Source organism: Ascaphus truei, chromosome 23, assembly GCF_040206685.1.
Source record: "Ascaphus truei isolate aAscTru1 chromosome 23, aAscTru1.hap1, whole genome shotgun sequence".
NCBI lineage: Eukaryota > Metazoa > Chordata > Amphibia > Anura > Ascaphidae > Ascaphus > Ascaphus truei.
The window spans coordinates 3,498,291-3,509,408 of NC_134505.1; the positions used below are offsets into that span (position 1 = coordinate 3,498,291).

At 45.6% G+C, this 11,118-nt stretch overlaps 1 protein-coding gene across 1 annotated transcript; it reads right to left on the reverse strand.

Moving 5' to 3' along the window:
- Positions 1 to 3,337: 3,337 nt before the first annotated feature.
- LOC142472978 (keratin, type I cytoskeletal 19-like) lies at positions 3,338 to 8,987 on the reverse strand. Its single transcript, XM_075580127.1, has 8 exons — positions 8,159 to 8,987; positions 7,981 to 8,063; positions 6,986 to 7,142; positions 6,687 to 6,848; positions 6,444 to 6,569; positions 5,457 to 5,677; positions 4,888 to 4,922; positions 3,338 to 3,651 (listed from the first exon to the last, which is right to left on the reverse strand). The coding sequence occupies exons 1-8, from the start codon at positions 8,933 to 8,935 to the stop codon at positions 3,557 to 3,559; spliced, it is 1,656 nt and encodes a 551-aa protein (XP_075436242.1). The 5' UTR covers positions 8,936 to 8,987; the 3' UTR covers positions 3,338 to 3,556.
- Positions 8,988 to 11,118: the final 2,131 nt, after the last annotated feature.

Consider the following 11,118-nt stretch of genomic DNA (forward strand, 5'->3'; position numbering starts at 1 on the left):
GTAATAGGTTTTTTTTTAAATATTCGCCGCATACGTAGTGTTTATTTCACCTACACTCTAATAATAAACGAATATTTGGGACTCCGAACAGATTTTTTCGTAGGCCTACACGGAAAATAGCAGCTTGTTACTCCCCTACTTGTTTATTCACTCGGGGATGCTACTTCTACCAGATAGATAAACCTAACTATGATATAGAAGCATACCCCGGTTTAAGGACACTCGCTTTAAGTAAACTCGCGAGTAAGGACATGTTTTCAATAGCACCGTACCCCTGCGTACACTTATTCCGCCCTACAGACCGCCGTAGTAGTGACGCGCTAATTCCCAGTAGGCAAACGGCAGCTTGCGCATGAGCCCGTCAGCACGCCCCGAACAGCAATACCGGCTCCCTACCTGTACCGAAGCATCGATACGTGGGGGGAAAAGGCAGTGCTTCACTTTAAGTACATTTTCGCTTTACATACATGCTCTAGACCCTTTGCGTACGTTAATGCGGGGTATGCCTGTAGTTACATAGTTACATACATGCTCTAGACCCTTTGCGTACGTTAATGCGGGGTATGCCTGTAGTTACATAGTTACATACATGCTCTGGACCCTTTGCGTACGTTAATGCGGGGTATCCCTGTAGTTACATAGTTACATACATGCTCTGGACCCTTTGCGTACGTTAATGCGGGGTATACCTGTAGTTACATAGTTACATACATGCTCTGGACCCTTTGCGTACGTTAATGCGGGGTATGCCTGTAGTTACATAGTTACATACATGCTCTGGACCCTTTGCGTACGTTAATGCGGGGTATGCCTGTAGTTACATAGTTACATACATGCTCTGGACCCTTTGCGTACGTTAATGCGGGGTATGCCTGTAGTTACATAGTTACATACATGCTCTGGACCCTTTGCGTACGTTAATGCGGGGTATGCCTGTAAAGTACTGAGAGCTGCATTTCAGGTTTATACCGTCAAAACAGCAACTCTCCTCTTTGTATAAAAGATTAAAGGATTTCCAAACATTACATAGGTGTTTAACAACTAGTGAAATTCCCCTTTGTAATTTGGAATGAAATAATTACAGGGTGTGCCTCTCGCTATATGTTGTCCTTCCCTAAAGCCTACTACAGAAGTAGCTAGCGCGATATCACCTATAGATAAGGCAGAAAATCCCAGAGTTTCCATAGGAGTTATAATGCATAACATCACAGAATATCCCACCATAAGGCACGCGTTTAGAGTGGCGCCGCGCTCGGACCTGTCGCTCAAGCGATTTCTGCCCTTTGCGTTAGCGCGACGGGGAGGGGGCGTGGCAGTGACGTCCCGCGAGTGGTTCGCCCTCATTGGCTGAAACCGCGCACGGAGACCAGGCCATCGTGTGTCAAAAACAAACAAAAAATGGTTTGTTTTCTCCAGAGTCGCGCGTTCGCGCGCTCCATGGGCCGGCATCGCGAGGGTTTCATACATAGATTTGTTCCGCAAGGCAACGCGCTCGCCGTCACTATAATGGCGGCCTACCGCGCCAGCGAGAGCAATAAACCCGCGCTACATCTGTAGTTATGGTGACCCCAACCCCGAAGAGGAAAAACGCAAGCGGAAAAAGAGGATTTTTTGGGGGTTTTTTTGCAGCTGGAGTTATCCGACAGCAGTTTGCATGAGGCAGAAGAAAGATTTTATTCAAGAAATGCAACAAAAAAAAAAGGTCCAAGACATGCAACATATTTTCTATAGTAACTAGCACCACAGGAGATACAGACTCTTGCAAATACGAAGCAGCGGCGGTAACGTCAGAAGTGTACACAAGTTCAGTAGTGGGGTTTTATGCTATAACAATGTTACAATATAGTGTTATTTTGACCACGTATACATTCAAAGTTCACTGTACTAGCATATAAATATCAAGAGTATCACAATGCGTTGGTAACATCATTACTATTGGGGTAGACTGGTTTCCAACCTTATTTTGGTGAAGGAACCCTATGTGAAATTCTGAGGAACCCCGTCCCTCTCTAATACTGTGTCGGAGATCAGATGCATTGTAAGGAACCCCAACCCTCTCTAATACTGTGTCGGAGATCAGATGCATTGTAAGGAACCCCAACCCTCTCTAATACTGTGTCGGAGATCAGATGCATTGTAAGGAACCCCAACCCTCTCTAATAGCGCGTCTGAGATCAGATGCATCGTAAGGAGCCCCGACCCTCTCAAATAGCGCGTCTGAGATCAGATGCATCGTAAGGAGCCCCGACCCTCTCTAATAGCGCGTCTGAGATCAGGTGCATTGTAAGGAACCCCGACCCTCTCTAATAGCGCGTCTGAGATCAGGTGCATTGTAAGGAACCCCAACCCTCTCTAACAGCACGTCTGAGATCAGATGCATTGTAAGGAACCCCAACCCTCTCTAATAACGCGTCTGAGATCAGATACAGTGTAAGGAACCCCAACCCTCTCTAATAGCGCGTCTGAGATCAGATGCATTGTAAGGAGCCCCGAACCTCTCTAATAGCGCGTCTGAGATCAGATGCATTGTAAGGAACCCCGACCCTTTCTAATAGCGCGTCTGAGATCAGATACATTGTAAGGAACCCCAACCCTCTCTAATAGCGCGTCTGAGATCAGATGCATTGTAAGGAACCCCAACCCTCTCTAATACTGTGCTGGAGATCGGATGCATTGTAAGGAACCCCAACCCTCTCTAATACTGTGCTGGAGATCGGATGCATTGTAAGGAACCCCAACCCTCTCTAATAGCGCGTCTGAGATCAGATGCATTGCAAGGAACCCCAACCCTCTCTAATATTGTGCTGGAGATCGGATACGTTGTAAATTCTTCTGTATTTGGTACAATTGTCAAATGACCGGAACATGGCAGGGAACCCTTTAGGGATGCCCGGGGGAAACCCAAGGGTTCCTAGGAACCCCTGTTGAAAAACACAGAGTAAGAGACGCCCAATTTCACAGAACTAGGTTTCAAACCAAGGACACCCCCTGTGTAGACCAATGGTTCATCTACGCGGTTTCTTGTATATTACCTCTACGCTTACTGCATTAAATCCTGCAAAAGCTTTAGCCCTGTAGAGGATTGCAGCGAAATCTATAGTGAATATGTTGCAACACAGCCATTTAAGTGTATGCCATACAATATACAGCTCAACCCCGTTATAACACGATCCGTTACAACGCGGATCCGCTTATAACGCGATGCACGCGTGGCTCCCGATTTTCGTAATTATGAATACTTTACAACACGATTGTTGGTTTCTTAAATACTTTATTGTACAATGCACACAATGGTACATTATTTCCAACGCGATCCGCTTATAGCGCGGTGTGATTCTTTGGACCCCAAGCGCAGCGTTATAAGGGGGTTGAGCTGTATATATTTTAGGTCTCTAACAAAAGAATCAAAGATAAGCTGAAGATCTACTACTTGCTCAGAAGTACCAAACACAGCTTTAGAAAATGCTAAATCGTTGACTTCTGGAGTATCCATCTTGATCCGCTGTCTCCTCCCGGTGGTTTCACTCATTGTTACCCCCCTCCCCCATCAAAAGTATCACTTGCATTGATGAGCAAAGTCCTGGAAGGACACGCTTTTTCCATGGTCCCCTTCGCGGCTGCTCATGTGATGCTTCATAGAGCTGTGAGAAGCTGCAACGAGAAGATATCAGGAGTGATATATTGAGAATCAGAAAAGCGGAGTGGTGCCAGAAGCGGCCTTCTAGTACTGGAAGACGCTATTATGCCCCATTTGAGTAAATGACCTATACGAGGTTTTCCGGTGCTGGAAAAAGATGTATGGCACAGCACCCAAAATACTATATCTTACATTCTGAAATGTTAAATAAGGCATCGTCTATGCACCCCCCTTGGGTGCTTAGGCTTTGTAACTACTACTTTGCTGCTTCAGTAAGGTACGGATGCAACTGCTGGTTTTGAGCCAGCGTGTGAGGAAAATCCACAAGCACCTCGCAAATACTCTGCAGCATAATCAATAGACGCTGAAGTGGCCCATCGGATTAACTCAGCGGGGGTCCCGGCATTTGAATGGGTCTCGCAGCCCCGGTGAGCTTCACACAGCGTGAGTCCCATTCAAACGCAGGGACCCCCCGTTGGGTTAATCCGATGGGCCATTACAGCGTCTATGGACTAGTTAATCCGATGGGCCATTCAGCGTCTATGGACTAGTTAATCCGATGGGCCATTACAGCATCTATGGACTAGTTAATCCGATGGGCCATTACAGCGTCTATTGACTAGTTAATCCGATGGGCCATTACAGCGTCTATGGACTAGTTAATCCGATGGGCCATTACAGCGTCTATGGACTAGTTAATCCGATGGGCCATTACAGCGTCTATGGACTAGTTAATCCGATGGGCCATTACAGCGTCTATGGACTAGTTAATCCGATGGGCCATTACAGCATCTATGGATTAGTTAATCCGATGGGCCATTACAGCGTCTATGGACTAGTTAATCCGATGGGTCATTACAGAGTCTATGGACTATGCTGAGGATTTTCCCCGACATGTTCATGGAATTCCTCAGAATCTGGGCCAAAACCGACCGAGTTGCGTCTGTGCACTGCCACGTCTGGGTCTGAAAAGCTCATTAACAAGAACACATACAAGGACTTTTCATGGTGGCTCATTAGAAGCGAGCCCAACCTGTAACATTTGTCAGGGTGACCGTACACATCCTCCTTTGACACTTTTGACACTAGGCCAGCGCTACACTTTTAATGTCAGTGAGAGAAGCAGCGTTCCTTTAGCGACCAAAAACTATTCTCAGCTCAGAACCGCAAACCCACTTTCCGACTCTTATATTGGCCAATTACGCTCCCCCTCCATTCCCACCCCCTCCCCCCCCCGCCGTTGCACTTACCCTCTCTGGAAACCTGGGTGTGCTGATGTGAGAATCTGCGGAGGAAGATAAACGTTGACACATCACAAGATACGTAGGAGTTGGGGACAGGTAAATAGTCAGTTTGGGTCCTATTTTCAAACTACAAACTTGGTATTCAACTTCATTCCCTAGTTCCAAATTCTTGTGGTCACCTTATGTTTATCCAGCGCTTTTCTTAACTCCCTTTTTACATCTCCATTTAATCTACTCCCCATCTCACTTTTTTAGCATGGTACTGTTATCTATAGCTTATTTTCTCTCTTAAGATCCATACTTCTTACACCTTATCTATAATACATTCAAGGCTTCTCCTTGGTCAACCTTTAGTGAGCTTTTGGTTTAAACTTGCACACTTCTGACTGCTCTTGTTTAATCCACTGTCATGACTTTCCGGAGATGTCACTTTCCCAACTGGATATAACTGTGCATGAGGTCCTACAAACGGACACCACTTTACCTCCCTTCTGCAGTAATAGTGTAATGGTTGTAGTTGTGTGGACATTGGTCCAGCCTACTCTAACAGACAAGCAACCCTCATGTTTACGTACTGCATGTCAAGTCCTTCCAGCAGGCGTTTGTAGGTGGCAATTTCCATCTCCAGATGGGTCTTCTGGTCCATCAGCATCTTGTATTCGTAGATCTGGCGTTCCAGGTCACCTCGAATCTGCCCAAGTTGAGATTCAATGTTGTTGATCATGCCCTGTAACTGGTTGAGCTGGGAACTGTAAGTGGCCTCTGTCTCTGCCAAGGTCGACTCCAGGGCCGCTTTCTGAAATCAAAACATGGACAATTTGTCTCTCTCTTTTTTTTATTACAGTAGGTTGTTTAGAATTTCCGAGCTCCAAAGAAAAATGGTACACGCGCATATATAACATTTTACATGGGATGGGGGGGGGACCCAGTGGCGCACGCAAATGCTGATCGCGCATGCGCAGTCGCAGAGCAGATCGGCAGATTCACGCATGCGCAGCCGGTGACAAATATCGTCACCATAGAGAGCGGGCCCCCCCAAGAGCGCGGGCCCCTGGGTTTTGCCCAGGCTACAGCTAAAACCATTCCACTTAGAACCATCTGCTGGTTAAGGAATATGACTTGGAATACTGAGTCACAAACAGTATCTATATACTGTAGCACATGTAGCTACGGAGCCTAGGTACTAAGCTTTTCAAACAGACTTTTTGGCACAAAGTTGATGCATGGCAAACTCAATTTAAATTGCTCTTGTGTGCACCTGTGTACATAGCTCAAATGTATCCGTCTGCGCCAGCGGCGTCAAAATTATATCTGTTTCCCATTTGTTTTGGCGCACAGGAATGGACGGTGTTTGTTGTACAGCTGTACATGGTAGCACAGAGATTGTGATGCACACAACGTTTTACAGTCAATTCTTAGTAGATACAATAGGCCGTTATTTCTTAATGCTTTACTGAAATAAGCTCCTGTAAACCAATGGAATCTTGAATATGAATCCGGCCTTATATCTCAACGAAATAAGGAGTAAGTGCATATTAAAAACACGAAGGGCTAAAACATACCATGCTCAGCTGGCTCTGCAGCTCAATCTCCAGGGTTTGTACGCAGCGCTTCAGCTCAATGACCTCGGTTTGAACGGACTCCAGCTGCTCAGAACCGGAGACCACCTGACTACTGAGTTCCTCAATCTGTCACGGCAAAACAAAACACGCGGGGAGATCAGAAGTCGAGTCATTTGCTAGAATCAGTGTATCGTGCTTTCTTTGCAAAGAACTCACTAAAATTAAAGACAGAAATACCCATACCCTCGCAAGGAACATGCTCTCAACCTCCCTCAGGTTCCTCTCCATCATGTTTTCATATTGCTCTCGGATCTCGGACAGGACCTCGTTCAGATTCACAGATGGAGCAGCGTTCACTTCCACGTTGACTCTGGCGCCCAGCTGAGCGCGCAGACAGTTCACCTCCTACAGGGGCACAAGATGAAGATGGGACGTTCAGGTGAAGTCTTTATGGTCATAGGTTCAACTTCTACCTCTACAACCACTGGCATATATATAGTATCTCTATATTGCCTATGTGACCTTTATCTGTTATACATTACCTCTTCATGGTTACTCCTCATTTGCTGCAGCTCATCCTGGAGGCCTTGAACCTGCATCTCCAGATCATTTCTCTCCATGTTCAGCCCTTCCAGAACTCTGCGTAGACTATTCACATCTGACTCAACATTGCTCCTCAGCCGGTTCTCCATCTCAAATCTTGGATGACAGGAATCAACAATGAGGACTTCATAGTTCAAGTCTAATATGTGCTAAAGGCTTCAGGAGTTGTCTCTCCTCCGAGACAGCATGTCAGAAGACTTTCAAGCAAAAAGCAACGCTTAGCCTATCGGATAGGAGATAACATTCACACGTCTTGTAACATCCAATGTTCATTATAATCGATTATAATCACTATATTATAAAATGTATATTTTTATCCGAAGAGATTGCAACATAACTCGACAACGCCACGCACAGCTGTGGTGTTGGCTAATTTACCCAAAACTGACATTGAACGAAGGAACGAAACTGATTCCAAGAGGTTCTTAAAGACGGAAGGAAAATACTGATGAGGACATGAAGACACCAAAGGATCCAGAGGACTGTGTTCCTCATCTACGTCCCCCTGTTCGCGTGGGATTGAGGGATATACAGTATGAATGGGGAGGTGGATTTAAAATGTAATGGAAATTATTAGCCAGAGGACCTTACATATATTAATTATTTAGGCGTCTGTATCAAAGCGAAAAACGGAGACCTTATGGGCCAACCCTGTTGCACCAGATGTATCAATTCTATTCATTTCAATGGGATTATTGACTTTGCTACACCTGGAGCAGTTATGTTGCACCCAAATAGAACCACATTTGTCGTAATGTATAGACCCCCATAATTTGTCTTCTACTTCCCACCACCACCTTTTTGTCCTTCTGCTCCTCTCAATCGCCTCTGTTTCTTTTTTTTTTGTATTTACATTTACTCTCTTTGCTTTATTTTGTATGTTGTCCTGTCTTGTTCCCCCCCCCCCACCCCCTGGACTGTCCAGAAGACTTACTTGTTTCTGAAGTCATCGGAAGCCAGTCGGGCATTGTCTATCTGTAGGACTATCCTGGCATTTTCCACAGTGGCTGCAGAGATCTGGAAGAGATAATGCGGTATGAGACCATGGTCTACGAAATCCTTAGAGGTTTTGAGACGCTTTTAATCAGAATGTTGTACTATTTTCTCTTTACCTGGCACTGGAGCTCCGCAATGACACTGTAGTAGCTGCTAAAGTCAGGCAGTACGGCCTGGGCATTGTTCTCATACCACTCACAGATCTTCCTCTCCAGCTGAGCATTTTCCTGCTCTAGTGAGTGCACCTTCTCCAGATAGCATGCCAAGCGGTCATTCAGAAGCTGCATGGTTTCCTTCTCATTGACACTGAGCAGGCCATCCTTCTTTTGACTGCTGTGGCCCCCATAGCTGCTAAAGTGGCTGTCAAAACTATAGCCACCATGTCCACTTCCATAGCCACATCCGTGACCGACAGAAGAGTGTTTGGAGAAGGACATTCCTTTGCCTCCTGACCCTCCATGGATACTGGAAGCTCCATGGTGGACTTTATGGTGTCCTCCATGATGGCTAGTTTGGGAGCCTCCATGACGGCTAGTTTGGGAGCCTCCATGATGGCCAGATTGGGAGCCTCCATGATGGCTAGTTTGGGAGCCTCCATGACGGCTAGTTTGGGAGCCTCCATGATGGCCAGATTGGGAGCCTCCATGATGGCTAGTTTGGGAGCCTCCATGATGGCTAGTTTGGGAGCCTCCATGATTGCTAGTTTGGGAGCCTCCATGATGGCTAGTTTGGGAACCTCCATGATGGCCAGTTTGGGAGCCTCCATGATGGCTAGTTTGGGAGCCTCCATGATGGGCAGGAGAGCCATGGCTGGACGTCACGGAAGAAGCACCACCGCCATGACTGCTTCCCCTTTGGAAAGTCGGGTGACACTTTTGTTGATAGTGGCTCATGGTGACGACAAAGCAGGATCAAGATGGATACTCAAGTTGGATTGTTGCTTGATCAGCAAGTGGAGTACAAACGTTCCCTATCCAAGGGTCCTCTTTTATAGGGAACATGCATAAGGGGTGTTGCAGAAGGCAGAACAGGATTATGCAGGCGTTTTAATCGCTCAGCAAAAAAATGCCTCGAATTTTGCCTAAAATAGCCGTTCTCTCAGATATTATGAACACATCAGAGAAACAGGGGCCTGGCCCATGGCGGTAATAAGCAGAAAATGATTTGTTTATACGTCTATTTCAGCAATGCACCTCAAAAGCGAGCCGTCACCACACCCAAATTATTTTAATTCTCATCACTTCAAAGAAAACATTCATACATGACCCTGTGACGTCATACAGTAACCGAGAGAAGAAGAAGAAAAAAAACAACCCTGAGACATATTGACGTGATGTGAACGGTGGAAATCCCATTCAAATCTGTTTGTCATTTCTCGAAGATGGAGAGTGTGGAATATTATAACTTCAGACTTCAGACTCTTGCTCAGTACAGAAGTGAATTATGGGTAAGAGAGGCCCTTTACTGCAATAACGAATGTACAAAAGACAGGTGTTTAGGTTTTAAGGACCACTCTTAGAATGAGAACACAAACATTGTGCTAACATTTCTGTGATTCCTGAATTTTTGTTTATTATGAACGCCCCCCCCCCCAAAAAAAAACATGTTACATGGAAAAAGTTGCCCAGTGATCACAGTTTAACACGTATGTGCAGAGCTACCAATAATTCCATTTTTAAATACTGCTACGTCATTTTACATACGAGTGTGTCCAAACATATCCCGAGCAGGTTTCGGGAATTTTAATTAATAAAATAGAGTATTGGCGCAAATGCATATATATTTCAGAGATACATTTTCATATTTTTCGCTGACAAAGCAGTTTCCACAGATGTGACCAGTGGAATTGTAAGATTTTTTGCTACGACATTTAAAAACAAAACAAAAAAACGTGTGTCCATTGTGTGGGGGGCTAGCCTCGTAACCCATACACTGTTTTTTTTCCGAAAACCTTTTTTGGGGGGTGTTTGTCCGAAGTACATATTAGATCGTGCAACTTCAGCAATCTCATCAAGCGGACAGCCTGATGGGGTTCACCAAGTGCTGCTCCCCTCTGCACAGGCCCAGCGTGCTAAGGGTTAACATTTGCTTGTGTTTTGTGGAACGTCAAACCCCGCCCACTGGAATGTTAATGAGCCAAGAGGACAAGGAACTTTGAATTCGCTGCTGAATTCAATCGGAACCCCTTCAAGTGTACATCTGCGTCGCCCTAAAGGCGGACAGCCTTTGGCGCAGCTAACCGTCCCCAGCACACCGCCTAGAAGTCGGTAATGGCCAACCAGGATTAACACAGTGGGGGGGTCCTTGAGTCTGAATGGGACTCCCGCTGTGTGAACCCTACCGGGCTTATCTGGTCTTATGTACAGTATAAAGCATCGGCAAAAGCAATGTTGACGCCCAGAAGAGTGACAAATTGATGTGTCTTGGAGCCAAAATGCAGGCGAGCGACACTTTGGCGCCCCAGGAACGCATCCACTTTTGCCCGTGATCTTTTTATTGGTGTAAAAGACAAATGCGAGTGGACGCAAAGTAATTGTTAATGCATTTCCTATGCGTGAGCATGACCCACGCCAAAACGGGCCCCAAACGGGCAGCCATTTTATTTTACCTACTGATAATATACTGCACAATATTTGCAGAATATTAGTTCCCCTGTAGGATTCAATGGATGTGATAACGCAGGATATCACCCCAAAACAGCAACAACCCTGGCTACAGCTGTACGAACATGATTAAGGACACGCAGTACCAGTGATTTTAGGAGAGAAACAGATTTTTTTTCACGCAATCCTCTCTTTCAATTATTTCCCCCCCAAACTATTCTGCATACACACTATCACTCCCATTATTCTTGTTTAGTTCATGTGTTTAAAGCAGCATATTTTTTCCCCTTTAATATGTGCATCAATACAATCCACACAATAATAAATAATTAGCTAAGTTGCCGATCGATCGTTAAAGATTCGGCTCGGGGGGGAGGGGGGAAGGGGGTTCACTAAATGGCTGTCGGTGCAGCAGAAGAGGACCAAAGATGCAAAGTTATGTGGCGAAGATCATGTGACCAGGCAGTCACTAG

Excerpts from the sequence above, each read along its gene's own strand:
- LOC142472978 (XM_075580127.1), bottom strand. The coding sequence starts at position 8,935 with ATGAGCCACTATCAACAAAAGTGTCACCCGACTTTCCAAAGGGGAAGC. Across the intron at positions 5,678-6,443 it reads TGCAGAGCCAGCTGAGCATG|AAAGCGGCCCTGGAGTCGAC; the intron begins GTATGTTTTAGC and ends TTTTGATTTCAG. Across the intron at positions 4,923-5,456 it reads CTGGAAGGACTTGACATGCA|ATTCTCACATCAGCACACCC; the intron begins GTACGTAAACAT and ends CTTCCTCCGCAG.